We start from the raw sequence: 15,928 nt of genomic DNA on the forward strand, positions 1-15,928 counted from the left end.
TCCAATAGATTTTCAATTAATAATGTGTGAAAGCATATTCTCCAGTATGCAGAGGGCAGCAAAGTGAATGCTAGCAATTACCTTTTTGGCAGCGTATGGAAAAAGGAGAATTTAGATCCATTTACTTTCTGTCATTTACCTACAAAAGGTTCTTTGTAATGCTGATATCTTATGTGCAACAATGAACACAGAATTAAGTGTGTTTTGAATTAATTTGTATTTATTTTGTCTATATATAGAACACACCTAAAAACCTTTTGTTTCAAATGGCTCCATAAAACACTTTAACAAAAAAATTAGAAGTAAAAATACAGGTACTTTTTCCGCTCCTTCTTGGATTAGGGAATAATTCTATCTTACATGATATTATAGGCCATCTCTCAGGTTAGTGCTTCAAGCACTATCATATTAATTCACGGATTCCCTAGATTCAATGCATGCACTTGTACATTGTTTGTAAGAGGAGACTGGGCTAGCATGTTGGTCCTCACTGCAAGTACTTACAAGTGGAAGAAGTTTGTATGGATGCAAGTACCTTTTATAAATGGCATTAATCCACATGCAACTTTGGGACCATTTTAGAGTGAAAATGTGCACATAATGCCACACTTGCAGTTGTGTTTGTAAATGAGCCTTATGGTACCTTAGGGTAGAGACACACGCTCAGAAATCTCCTTTTCCACAGAGCGACTAATCTCCCTGAACTGTCTTCCCTTCGGCTAGAATGTAAATCGCTGGCGGGATAGCTCTCGGAGCGCTTCATTTCCCGAAGTCGTCTGAAGTTTCCTGGTGAGGCAACTTCGGAAAATGAAGCGCTCTGAGTGCCATTCCGCCAGCGATTTACATTCTAGCCGAAGGGAAGGCAGTTCGGGGAGATTAGTCGCCCCGTAGAAAAGGAGATTTGTCGCCGGGCTACTAATCTCCCTGAATCTGAGCGTGTGTCTTTGCCCTTAATGACCATGACATCGGGAAAATAATTATTACTTTTCAAAATGTTTAAATAGGAGAATTAAAGATGGTTATGTACCTGCACCACTAGTACCAGTTGTGGGTTGTTTTCAAATCTCAGTGCTCCATCTGTAGTTGTGAAAATTAAAGAAGAGTTAAAAAATAATCAATGTAATGAAACCAATCTAAAATCTAATAGGATACTCTGGGTCATTAACAGTGTCAAAGTGCTATTGTTTACATTATCAATGTTTTAATCAGTTAAACGGCAACACATGACAATCACACTGAATATCTTATCTCCCTCCATTACTCAAGTCTACTGATAATGTTTCCTGCAGTCTCTTTAATGTTTGTGTGAGTGAGCACATTCCTGTTTATGGCCTTGAGGCAGGGATGTAGAAGGCATTGTCTCTGCTGTCAGGTCACACTGCCTGCACTACTCTGGAGACTGGTATATTGTGAAGAAGACAGGTGCAGGGAAGAGTAATTGTTAAACTGTGAGAGGTTACATATGATGGCATCTTGATTAGATCTGTAAAGAGTAAGACAAGATTAAATGAATAAAGGCAATGCAATTTAAAATAACTATGATGGTTTCTCTATAACTACAAGGGTTACAGAGACCCAACCTGTTTTTAGACCCTGGGACATGTGATCAGAAATAACTGAGACTTCCAAAAGAAGAAAATGGCAGTGTAAAAAAAACACCTTAGCTCAAAATCTTTGCTGGGATTGAAGTAGTCCCTAATGATAATGTTAACAAATGGTGGTACTGGAGAAAACCGAATAATGTTTGTATGTACGCTTTTATTTATATATCACTACGTGTATATGTAAAGTGTATTAGATTTCATAGTATACTTCAGCTTCTGATAAAGGTATGGGACCTGTTATCCAGAATGTTCGGGACCTGGGGGTTTTCAGATCTTTCAGTAGTTTGGATCTCCATACTCCAAGTCTGCTAAAAAATAATTTAAACATAAAATAAACCCAATCGGATTGGTTTTCCTCCAATAAGGATTAATAAATTAATTAATTAATTAATTAATTAATTAGTACAAGTTACTACAAAGAAAAAAATTAATTATTTGATTAAAATGGAGTCTATGGGAGATGACCATCCTGTAATTAAGAGCTTTCTGAATAACAGGTGTCTGGAGAACAGATCCCCTAGTATGAATTAATAAAGCACTAGCACTAAGTAGGCATGTTTATTTTTACTACAGTTACCAACACTAAAGCCAAAACAATATAAATATATTTGCTAATGCAAATAATAATAATGAAGGGTATTGTGAATATTCAGGGTCATGGATGTTTATGGATTGTGCCTTCACTCCATCATCAATAGAATGTGCCAGACAGAAGACGATCAATGCTTAGAAATAGAAACAGTGAGACAGTACCCAGATAATATAATGACAGAAAATACTGACACAATCTCCAATAGATATTTGGGGGTAAATTCACTAAAATTCGTAGTTGCGCCAGCGTCCGCTTCGCCGCATTTCGCCAGGCGTATCTTCGCCAGCGTTACGCAAATTCACTAAAATCCGAAGTTCCTCTCAGGGGAAGCGCAAGGTAGCGAAGTTGCACTAGCGTTAATTCGCCAAGCAAAGCGAAGTTACGCTAGCGATGCTTAAAGGGATCCTGTCGTCAGAAAACATGTTTTTTTCAAAACACATCAGTTAATAGTGCTGCTCCAGCAGAATTCTGCACTGAAATCCATTTCTCAAAAGAGCAAACAGATTTTTTTATATTCAATTTGAAATCTGACATGGGGCTAGACATTTTGTCAATTTCCCAGCTGCCCCATGTCATGTGACTTGTGCCTGCACTTTAGGAGAGAAATGCTTTCTGGCAGGCTGCTGTTTTTCCTTCTCAATGTAACTGAATGTGTCTCAGTGGGACATGGGTTTTTACTATTGAGTGCTGTTCTTAGATCTACCAGGCAGCTGTTATCTTGTGTTAGGGAGCTGTTATCTGGTTACCGTCCCATTGTTCGTTTGTTTGGCTGCTGGGGGGAAAAAGGGAGGGGGGTGATATCACTCTAACTTGCAGTACAGCAGTAAAGAGTCATTGAAGTTTATCAGAGCACAAGTCACATGACTTGGGGCAGATGGGAAATTGACAAAATGTCTAGCCCCATGTCAGATTTCAAAATTGAATATTAAAAAATCTGTTTGCTCTTTTGAGAAATGGATTTCAGTGCTGAATTCTGCTGGAGCAGCACTATTAACTGATTCATTTTGAAAAAAAAAATTTCCCCATGACAGTATCCCTTTAATTTGCATACGGCGCCAAATTGAAGTTACAATGGAGGTATATGTAGCATCACTACACAAGCCTGGGAAACCTTCAAAACAGCAAATAAAATTTTTATTTTGCCCTACACATGTGCCCACTGTATAGTTTAGGTGCCATGAGTTTGGAAATGTAGGGGGGGAAGGAGGGGAGCCCCAAAAAATTTTTCAATCTTTTTCAGCCTATCACCCATAAAAAAGAAAAAACGCCAGCGTTTTTTGAGACTAAGGGTAGGGACACACTGGACGATTTGTCGCCAACCTTTTAAAAAAGTAAATCGCGGCGACAAGACGATCGTCTTTTTTGAACAGACGATTCACAGCGACTATTGGCACAGATCGATTTGTATCCCATTACTCTGTGCGGTACGTGCTCCACCCAAACTGGAAACGGTTTGTGCTTCCCGCTGTAACCTGGCGTCTTTACGTTCTTGCGTTCTTGCGTCATTGCGTTTGCATTGTAATTTGAATACAATTGCTGCTACTTATCTGTATGTGTGTGCGTGTCTAGGAGATTTCAGTGCTTTTCTAAGTACATGCTATTTCTGATAAATCGCTCGGAAAAGGGTCTCAGTGCGTTTTGGAGCTACAGGCGATTCACAAACGCGCTGTGGGCACAGGAGCTGGCGTCTTTCATTTGGTTTTGTTCAGAGACAAAACGAGCGATATGTCGCCGCAATTTGCTTTTTAAAAACGTTGGCGACAAATCGTCCAGTGTGTCCCTACCCTTAGAAAAATTTTTACTTTTTTTTAAGCAATCCCTATCTACTCTATTGCACTTCGCCTGGTCTGAGGTGGCCAAGAAAGTCTGGCGTAAAAGTTAGCGTTCAGAAAAATTCGCGCGTCAGTGAATTTGCGTAGTTACGTCTGTTGCGCAAATTCGCAAGGCATAAGGGTGAGAAGTAACACTAGGGAATTTACGCCAGCGTCTGTTAGTGAATCAGCGAATTAACAAAAATGCGCTACGCTAGTGAATTAATGCTAGCGTTAGGCGCTTCGTCCTTTAGTGAATTTGCCCCTTGGTCTTTGTGAGTTAAACCTTAATTAGGTGTATGCTGCCATGTCATACAATGTCGTTTTTCTGAGGAATATTTGCCTTACTAGAGTTTTGAAATTTTTGCTTTAAATTCCTACTTTAATGCCACTTATAAAATAGTGCATTGCTACCAAAGGCACCATATGAGGACCAAAAAAGTGTGGACTAACTTTATGAAAGGTAAGGTATGCTTTCTAAATGTCCCATGTTTTCATAACCTAAAGGGTCATTCTACCCACTTTTTCAAAGTTTGAAAATACTGAAAATTACCTTTGTGGGAAAAGCTCTGATTTTCACAGTTTATTCGTAAATTTCCCCGAAAACTCCAGACTTTTCACCCGAAAGCTGCAAAAACATAGTGAAATTGCCCAAAACCACCGACAAAACCAAAAATCAATGGGGCTGTTCCCATTGACTTTTATGCAACCTCAACAGGTTTGAGATGCCGTGTTTTTATATTCAGGCTTTTTAGCCCTCGCTGTTTAATAAATTCCAAAAATTAGTGTTTTTTTAAGCCTATTATAAAAAAAATCACACATTTTTGGATTTTGGGGAATTTCGGGTATTCGGAGCTTAGTAAATAACCCCCTAAACATAATTTTTGACTGCTATTTTAATTTTGAAATTTTTATTTGTGATATTTCTTACGCTGAACAAGAAAACAAAAACACACTCTTTCTTCTTGTTAGAAAATAAACCACCTTATTCTATAGAGTTACTATTTGAAGAAGATAAGTTAATAAAGTGAGCTGTACCTTATCTCAAAGCTTAACAGTGTGCTTCGGCGAAGTTTCCTAGTGAGGCAACTTCGGAAAACAAAGCTCCGCGTGTGCCATGCCGCAGGCATTTTTTCATTATAGCCGGCTGGAAGACAGGGGGAAGCTGTTTGGGGAGATTAGTCGCCTCAATGAAGAGGCAATTAGTCGCCAGGCGATTAAATCTCCCCAAATCGCCAGGTGTGCCCTTACCCTTAAATATATATCAGTGCTCCTATAATTCCTTCAGGTACCTGAGCAGTTCCATATAGTCAAGATGATACTCCCTTCTTCTTAACAATGAACTTAATCCTGTAGATGCTGAGTCACGGCCATAATCCCCTTGTATATGTCCCTTGCAGTTTACTGGCATTTACAGGGTTAAGGCAACCTCCAAATTGCAATTGTTCAAAAAATATACAGCTATTTAACAAGTCTGCTTGTCTTTAACACTGGAATAATATTTAGCAAAAGATTCCTTTCATGGACAGAGATCCAGTTCTGTCAATCAGAAAAAAAATCTTCAACTACTATTTGACAGTGTTTTGACAAAAGGTTTCACTTTGCTTCTTTAGTACATGTAAGCAGTTAACCTCTGTTTAGACGTGCACTGACTGAATACATAAACATCTCTACATGGGCTGTGCTAGTGAAGAAGGGTTTATGTATGAGCATTTCTTGTTGTTCTGTCATTAAACGTTCAACACCATTTAATAACAAGACGGGAAATTTGAGGAATTCACTGTGCTCTGTCCAATGTGCTGAAAAGTCAAAGCTGCTCAAATGCTGATTCAAACTTTCTTAAAGACAGTAGAACTCACTTATGTGCTCCAGTATAGTGTGCAAAGTGCAATTTTGGATGTAAGTTGACCCTTTGCCCCACAATTCCAGCATAATTGCAGCCCATGCACTAAAATGCACTCAATTGCGTGTGTGCGCTTTGATGTGAATTGGAAACAACTGAGCTGAAAATCATTAGTATCGGGATATAATTATTTCTAGCGTTCAGCATCAAAATGACATTTGCACATAATTCCTTAGGCGTAAGTACACTGCATCAATCAACACAAGTCCACTGTGGGAACCCTGGAGCCACCACTATTGTGATAACTGTAGCTCAGCTTTATAACGGCACAGCCTGCCTCCATTCACTTCTATTACTTGTCAAACACATATGTTACATACATGAAATACAGTATATCCTTAATTTGGATGATCTGAATTTCTAGAAAACTACAACGATCTGTCAATTTATGTGATAGTGATATTCATAGCATCCGCAGTTGTACACACTAATATTCATAAATTATAATGTAACAGGACATTTCTTATAAAGGATTTACTGTTTCTCACTAATGAATTCTCAGCTTGGAAATTAGCGCCATCGTCTTCGTCAAAAATAGTTTCTCTTCTTGCCCTGATTTAACATTTTGGAGTTTATAAGGTTAAGGGTAATATGCATTTGCCAAAATCTTTTTTTTGCCATCTCAGCAACTGAAAGAGGAGGTTAATGGTGCCATCATGATAGAGTCAACTTCACTAGTACATTTTTTTTATAACATAAAATATACTAAAAGTAAATATGCTCAATTCACTATCCATATGCGGCCATAGGTATTCGTCATGGTTGTATAGTGGAAGTAAAGTGACCTTGTTGATTAAGGCTTCACTTGATTGGCTAAGTCTAGTCCTAGCATTTCCAAATTGGGGCATGCATTGACACCAGAAAAACATGACCACAAACTGTTCCTAATTAAGCAAAGCAGCCTCTGGTTCTTAGAGAAAATGAAGAACAAATTTAGTCAGCACACCGATTCTTAGTATCTTGCCTTGATGGTGCACGTTCTGCAACGACCACTTTCCATTGACAGACCATATAATGTAGAAAATGAACAGCACCATCGACTTGGATGTGGTTTAAAAAGCCTTTATTTGTGCTCTTGTGGGCATCCCCCGCGATGTTTCAGGCCATGTGGCTTTTTATCAAGCTTGATAAAAGGCCACATGGCCTGAAACGTCGCGGGGGATGCCCACAAGAGCACAAATAAAGGCTTTTTAAACCACATCCAAGTCGATGGTGCTGTTCATTTTCTACATCTTAGAGAAAATGATACATATTAAGTAAAATACACAACATAGTGTGAACAATAGATATGATAAACCTAACAATAGTATTCATTTCTTCTGAATGTCTATTGGAAGGTATGCAAAGTGGAAAAAACAGCTCAATTCACCATTTTTTTAAACACAAAGCAGCAGTCCAGCATTCCAGCAAATTAAGCACCAGATACCACAAAGTACAGTACAAAGGAAACCTGGTTCTTACTGACTCTTCAGGTCAGTTATTATGAACTAAACTCGCATGCTCTGGCGTGGGCTGTGTCATGCACCTAATGCACAAAGTAGGTGCAACTGACAAATTGGAGCACTGTTCTAGTATAAATATGTGCATGTAGGTGCAAGTGTTGAGTCTTAGGTCTGCACTTATTTTTGGACCTGTCATTAGTATATGAGCTCTACTGTCCCTGTCCTAAGGTTCAATTTTGATTAGCAGGGGCCATCATTATTTAAATCTACAAAAAGAACATGTATAAGCACAAAAAGTCTTGTATTTAAAGGGAATGGCCCTTTGGAGAAGGTAAAAAACACAACTAAGCAATCTGTGATCTTGTGGAAAATAAATATGGGAAAACCTCACGCTGGCAAAGAATATAATAACAAATAAAAATACATTCCAGGTGGAAAGTACAACACAAATTGCGCTCTGTTAGTGAGAATGGGAGGCAGAAGGGGAGGGCTCAAGAGACAGAACTTAAAAGTGAAATGAGTTAAGGTCCACTGGGATATATCCATGTAGAAAAGCATGCCACTAGGAATACTTGGCCTTGAGGCTCTTTGGATAAATTCCCTGAGAATGAATATATCCCCCACAGATGCAAATTCTAATACTCTAAGCAATGCAGCCATCCCCTAAAAATCACTGCTTCTGTCATCTTGTCAAGTGATGATTAAATCCCTCTGCCTTATTTTACAAAAGACCATTTTGTTCTTATTTAAAAGAGCTCAGACTCGTGTAAAAGGATATATTTTCAATATAGGCTACGAGATACAGGAATGAAATGTGATGCTGCCAACGTATTAAAACAATAAATCATTTCTTCTTGCATTATACATTTTTTTCACCTTCCCAGGACAACTGTCTGAAATTCATTGATCTCTGAGGAATAATGATATCTGCTCTTACACTTTAATATCTAATCTGATTCTTCCATCTGCCAATACTGATAGCACATAAATGTATCACTTATAATCTGATGCCATCTTAGCCTTCATGTTACCGGCATAAACAGTTCCATCAAGAACTAACTGTCTTACTTTATGACTGTCATTAAAACTTTACCTAAATGAACATAATGGCTTTTGCTGACATAGTTATGAGTGAGTCTAATAACCCTAACATAAGTTCAGTAGTTAAAATCATTCAATTCATTAAATTAAAAAGAATAAGAAATATTTTTGTTGCCTTTTGTTTTAATTTTAAACTCTTACCTAAAGTTTGGTAAAACTTGAATATGTCAGGCCAAAGTAATTCTACTAGAGATATCTGTGACACTTTTCTAAATTCAGTTGCACCATGGTTCTTTAAGGTTTTTCAGTATCTCTTGGACTCTTCCCACAAGCCCTATACCTTCTACTCAGTAATATTTTGATGTCTATAAGGTCATAATGAATTGACTGATGTACAAAATAGGACTTCATTTACTAATTTGGGAGCAACACGAGGCTCCTAAAAATGTACAAACCTGTGTCTCTTAAAACACCAAACGCAAAGCACAGGATCCTAGTTTTATTTTGCCTCAATACCTTTTTCACCTATTACTTGTAACTTAGATGTAGATGTAAGGTGTACACTTAGGTGTAAAATGCAGTTCTTTAAGGCAAAAGTAACATCACATTTTATACCTGTTATTGACTAAGTGGCCGATTAACTAAGATTTGGATTTCCTTTTTTTCTTATGAATTGTGTTTTTTCTCTTAATATTTGTGTGGTTTTTTTTATTCCTCCAAAACTCTAAAAATTTTAGATTCATTAAGTGGCAAATTCATCAAGGGTCGAATATCGAGGGTTAATTAACCCTCGATATTCGACTGGGAATGAAAATCCTTCGAATATCGAAGTCTAAGGATTTTGCGCAAATAGTTTGATCGTACGATCGAAGGAATAATCAAACGATTCGAAGGATTTTAATCCAACGATCGAAGGATTATCCTTCGACCAAAAAATTTACCCAAGCCTATGGGGACCTTCCCCATAGGCTAAAATTGGGTTCGGTAGCTTTTAGGTGGGTCGAAGTTTTTTCTTAAAGAGACAGTACTTCGACTATCGAATGGTCGAATAGTCAAACGATTTTTAGTTCGAATCCTTCGATTCGAAGTCGTAGTCGAAGGTCGAAGTAGCCCATTCGATGGTCGAAGTAGCCAAAAAACACTTCGAAATTCGAAGTATTTTTTCTTCTATTCCTTCACTCGAAGTTAATGAATTGGCCCCTAAGTATAAATACCATGAAAAGCTCTAACACAAGAAGTCAATGGGAGCTGTGCTGATCCTATTGGACTTTTTTTTAAACCATTCAGACTTTTAGATTTTTTTTTTATAGCTAATTGTCCGGAAAAACGAAAATCTTTAGAGGTTTTAGAGATGTTCATATTTTTTAGCGCATCTTTGAGTGTTTTTTTCCATTTACACTGTTTATATTGGGATCTTTTAATAACCTTCATGACATTCATGGTTTTTGAGAAAATTAGTTTAATCGTGGTTTCAAAAACTCTAATACCACTGAAATTCGACATTTAATAAATGTGCCTCTAGTTGAATGGCATGAGATATACTTAGAGGCTAATTTATCAAAAGTCGTTTTAGAGGTTTTTGAAATCACACTAAACGAATGAAGGTCATCAAATTTATTAAAAGAGCAAAACTGAAAAAGCAGAAACAGGAAAAGTCACAGAAAAGTTGTGAAACCCCAACTTTTTTGTTGCACAATAACTACTACCTTTTTTATTGTCACACAAAAGCCAGTGTCAAAAAAACACCAGGAAACCGCTAAAACAAAGATCTTTCAGTGTAAAAGGGACATCTTCCATTGGCTTCTATATAATTTTGACAGGTTTTATCTGGAGTATTTTCGGATTGGGGATTGTTGCAGTTTTGTCAACATAATAAATCCCTCAAAAGTCCCCCTTTTTTGCGACTTTTTGGATTTTTGGCATCAAAAAACCAGACCCAAAAGAGTTGCAGTTTAATAAATCGGCCCCTTAGTATACTACATTCAAATTCATTTTATGAGCCTGTGAAACTGCATTCACTTGGAAGGTTTACAATATAGCCACACAGCATTCAGTAAAAATTATAAAACTGTAATTTGCATAAGTCTTTGTATGGCACAAAAAGTGTTTGTGCTGGACTAACAAACATTATCCATATACAGTAGCCGGCATCATGTTAACGTATTCAGTAACGGTGTAATACTTAAGTAAATAGCTTCCCCCATCTGTGTTAGAGGTGCATTTGTAAAACATCTGACATTAAAAGGCTTTCTACATATTCAGAAACAGCAGTGCAGTGCTCCGGGAAGCAAAGTCAATAATAGGTGTCAAAAATGGCTTCTCGGATCATTGTGACAAGTAATTAGGTGACCCCATTTAATCAGGATAAAGCAAGTCTAAGGCACTCTTTACAATATTAACCTGTGATTCATGTTCTGCCTAAATGATTCATGAGAGGGCAAGCCACAGTTTCTTGTCAGCAGAATGCTGGTTTTTTTTTAAATTGCATTTCAGAAGATTGTTTTCACATTTGTGATTCCTGTGTCAGCTGCATGTCTATGGCTGTAATGTGATTTAGTGCATTAAGGGAATAGAATTTAGGCAGTTTCATGCAAAACAACTCGTTTGTCAAATATGAAACCATTTAGCAGCGTGTGCCATGAAGTGCTACATGTATCAGTTTGCTGAAAGCTGATGTGGTTATGGCCGCTACTGAGCTGCGTGGTAGAGCCAGCCAGTTGGTAACAGTGCAACATCTGCCCATCATTCTCTGTATCTGCCAAAAGTATCTTTAGCTACATTGCAGAACAGCAATAAATAAAATAGTATATAGATAAATATTATATCGGACATTTTGAGTTTAGGTGTAGCTAATAATTTGGTTGTTAAATTTTAACAATTAAATATTTAAATATATACACAGTACATGTATATTACAGGTATGGGTTCCATTATCCGGAAACCCATTAACCAGAAAGCTCCAAATTACAGGAATGCCATCTCCCATAGACACTATTTTATCCAAATAATCCAAATAATTTTTAAATTATTTCCCTTTTCTCTGCAACAATAACATAGTACCTTGTACTTGATTCCAACTAAGTAATTATTAAGTGATAATTAATCCTTATTGGAGGCAAAACCAGCCTATTGGGTTTATTCCTAGTTGACTTAAGGTACAAAGATCCAAATTACAGAATGAACCATTATCTGGAAAAATCCAGGCCCAGAGCATTCTGGAATACAGATCCTGTACCTGCATATGTCTTTAATACACAAGAGCCCTTAGTGATGTCATCTGTTATAGTTGCTCACAGATCTAATTTGTCACATGACGCACTAAAACGAGTGTGTTATAATAAGTAATGTACTTCCTGTTGTAAATTATGAGGATATTAGAAGTCACCTTGGAGTTCCATGACCATAAAAAAGCACAAGCCTAATATTTTACAACAGGGGCTACATTATTTCCTACAAAATAGACAATACAAGTGTGAAACATATTCCTATAAACTTCAGTCACTGGAGTTATGCAACAACTACTGCAGCCAGTTGGTCCATTTGAAGCCATAGCAGAACAGCATGCAGACATTTTCCAGGACTGTTGCCATCTTCCTCAGTGCACTGCTTCTTTTTACTTTTGTTCGTGTATGCATACGGTGGGCCCGGGAATTGGAGGTCAGGAGGGGTCCCCGGGACTGCCAGGAGGTCCCTTCGTTTGCAGCCCCAGTGGGCCCCCAAGGGTCCAGTCCGACCCTGCCCTTATCCAGAAAACCCCGGGCCCCTATCATTCTGGATAACAGGTCCCATACCTGTACTGTTCTCAATGAAGTCATCATTTATGCATAGTGATGTCAGTTGTTATATAACACAACAAAACCTGTAATTTACCCTTAATGTGAGGATAATTTGAAGTATAAAATTGCTTGACCTGCAGCCTCATTCCATTATATTTTTATTCAACTCCTCAGTGACTAATATAATTACATTTCCTTATATTTTATTATTTTTCTGATACAGTACATTAATATAAAAACTCCACTTTGTTTCTTGTTTTTTTAGGTCCATCTTCGGTGATAAGCAATGATGATGACTCAGCCAGTCCCCTCCATCATATTTCCAATGGGAGCAATACTCCATCTTCATCAGAAGGTGGTCCTGATACAGTAATAATTGGCATGACCAAAATCCCTGTCATTGAAAACCCACAGTACTTTGGAATTACAAACAGCCATCTTAAGTCTGATACCTGTGAGTACACAATTTATAATTTTCTAAAATACAAAAGTTTTACTTTTTAACTATTTACTGTTTTCCAAGTGTTTCATAACAATATAGTGGGGGAAAGGTGATTTATTATTAATGCTCAATCCATCAACCTTATCTTAGAATTACAGGAAGACAATTAATCACAGAGTTCATTTTAAGCTATTCATTTTTATTCTTTATTTGGTTATTTTAATGTAATAATCTATTTATTTCTCTCTCTAATCCTAACTAAAATAGAATAAATCCATAGCGTTAGCCTTTAGGTACAGTGATCTAGATTATTAAAAGAAAACCTTATTTGGAAAACCCCAAATCCCAAGGATTATAAATAATTGATCACATATAGCAGTAAGATCATTTTACTGGTAAAATTTGCTCTAAAATGGCAAGGTTGGCAAATGCATGAGAAAATAGAGGTATTTCGCCATCTTACAATACAAATAGCAAATATTGCTTCCCCTTTCTCTGTGCTTATGTACCACCACATGTGCAGATGGAGGGGACAACTGGAAACCAGCAAAAAATGAAACTTTTTCAAAACATTTTTTAAAATGGTACAAATGCTGGAAAATCTATAATATTGGACCACATTTTGCTGTGAATGTGTTTCCCTCCTGGCATGGAGAAGTCTCTGTATGCAGGATTTGGGCATGAAGTGAATGCCCTTAACTTAAGGTATACCCAGGGCATGTGCTAAGCACTGGACTGGCATTTGAGTAGTGCATCTTCTTGTGCAGCTCTCCAGTTTGCACTTCATATGGTTTTTTATTGTTGTTACCCTATAAAGCTGCTTGAATGGCAGACTGGAAAATGAATAAGAGATAAAGTGGATGGAATATGTCACAAGGTTACAGCTTGTTCTGGTTGCCAGGGAGAGTGAACCTAGTAACCACATAAAATGTTACATTTACAGTGGGAATGTAAAAGTAATTAAGACCATAGTTACATAGTTAAATCAGGTTGAAAAAAGACAAAGTCCATCAAGTTCAACCCCTCCAAATGAAAACCCAGCATCCATACATACACCTCTCCCTACTTTCACATAAATTATATATACCCATACCTATACAAACTATAGAGTTTAGTATCACAATAGCCTTTGATATTAAGTCTGTCCAAAAAAATCATCCAAGCCATTTAGAATACAACTGTCTACATTATACCGTTTTTTATTTTATGGTTGGTTGCGCCTTAAAACACTGATGTATTTCATAAGTAATATTTGAACTAGGTACAAAAATAAACAAAAACTACAAAGAAAAATAGAGTTGGCTTATATGTCCAGGTTATTAAGTAGTTTATAAAAAGGCACATTTAGTCTGTTTATAGTTAAGTAATTAAGTGCATAAGAGTTAATAATCTGCCATAATAAAGGTTCACTTTAGCCTTTTTTTGGAAGCAATTAATTTTAGTAATATTACCAAGCACATTGGAATCCTCATGTTTCTAGTTACAGCAGAAGCTTGTGATTAAAGGTATTCTAAATTGCTTTTCACCCAGACAATTTGCTCTTTTCTGTCTCGCCTTCACTGGATTTAATCCTGACAGCCATATGATTGAGTGTTCTGGTTTGGATTCTGAATGGGGATTCTAACCACAATTCTACTGAGAAAGATTTCTGGCCACAATTAAGGGAGCTGCAGGTCAAAGACCCAGTATACTGAGTGCACTTCTTTAGATTCCAGGCTGAAACCATTGCAGTGTGTTTAAAATCATGATTATTGTCTAGAGACCAGAAAAGTGGAAATAGGTGGTCCTCTTGAACTTTTGACAGAATGCAATTGCGGTGAAGACTATAAAATAGATGTGGGCCATGAAGACAGGTGCAATAAAATGATGAACAAAGGCAAAATACCACAACTCAGGAACTAGCAGGTCAATAAACATTTACTTCAACCATATACAGATGTGTGCAGTATTTCATGTGCTCTGTCAATAAATGGCAATGCAGGGGTCTACTGCTGAGAGCTATTTAGCTGAGAACTTTATCATTGGTTTTTATAGTTACTCTATTTTGAATCTTTCACCATTCTACAATATAATAATAATTAATAAAAAAAAGTAGTTCATTATTATATAATTCATTATTATGCCCATTATGCTCATTCAATTTAAAGCTATATGAAAACTGAAAATAATTAATATTGTAAAGTAATGATTGGATACGTTTTAAGAAATTAATTTTGATTTAAGAATTACTTTTTTGTAGCATTTCTTTTCATGTATAGAATGGAGATTTCTATGGCACGTCTGCTTTGATGCCATTGGTACAACCTGTAACCATTTTAAGGCCTTAATGCTAAGTATTAATCTTTATGTTCACTGTTTCCCAAGCAGGAGAAAAAACATTGGTGAAATTTATGGAAAATACACTGGTTGTTCCCATCATCGGAACTCTATGCAATTTGTGTAACCATTTGACATTTCTCTCTCTGAATGTTTCAGTATTTAACACATTGCAGTAACACAATAAATTTGTGGGTGAAATGGACCAGTAATTGGCTTACATAATTAACTAATATGCAGAAATACTGTATATCATTCTCCAGTTTGGAGATGACTTGAAAGAGCAAATACAAAGGCATGGTGTAAGGAATACACAACTCTTTAACATAAACTTAATAACATAATAAAAAAGTCCTATCTAAACTGCATACTGTAAATGATTTATTCATTTTTTGGTTTATAGATATAATTGATTCCTCTCTCTAAGAAGAGATAATATGTGGGTGGGAAGGGCTGCCCTCTGACTTGAGTGAATATTTCACTGTCTCTAGCAAGCATGCAGAAATATTTAACCCCTCCGCAATCCATTTTCCGGCAACTTGTAATCAGTTATGTGACTTGTCCTGTGAGTGACCATCACTTCCTCTTCCACAACTTATATAGAAACATATTACCACACCATATCCTACTGTTGCATCTAGTAAGAGCAAAATCTGGGATTAAATGAGAGTGGTTCAATCATCTGCAGAACTTGGTATCCCACTACTGATCCCTCTACTAGTATTGGCAAGTAGTGAAGGACTATCCAAACCAGTTGATAACAGCCAATTGTAGCACTTAGAGGGTTGAGGTGACCAAAATCACAATAACCAGCAGAAAAACAGTTGCTGAAATTGAAAGCCAGTTTATTGGTGTCTTTGTATAGTCATATTGGTGCCTATGTATAATCCTTCCATTAAGGATTAACACTTAATTCCAGTCACTGGATAATCATTATTATGCTTTATTTGTAGTCCACCACTTTACAGTTACCATTTATTCCTTTAAACAATCCTGACCGC

The 15,928-nt window shown here is 36.9% G+C and overlaps 1 protein-coding gene across 1 annotated transcript in view; it reads left to right on the forward strand.

The window, feature by feature from the left end:
• ntrk2.L (neurotrophic receptor tyrosine kinase 2 L homeolog) overlaps positions 1–15,928 on the forward strand; it is a gene marked incomplete at its 5' end in the record, with an annotated part of 111,382 nt that overhangs the window by 68,147 nt on the left and 27,307 nt on the right. Inside the window, 1 exon segment of the mRNA NM_001086110.1 lies at positions 12,435–12,623. Coding sequence (NP_001079579.1) covers positions 12,435–12,623 — 189 coding nt within the window.

Source organism: Xenopus laevis, chromosome 1L (assembly GCF_017654675.1).
Source record: "Xenopus laevis strain J_2021 chromosome 1L, Xenopus_laevis_v10.1, whole genome shotgun sequence".
Taxonomy (NCBI): domain Eukaryota; kingdom Metazoa; phylum Chordata; class Amphibia; order Anura; family Pipidae; genus Xenopus; species Xenopus laevis.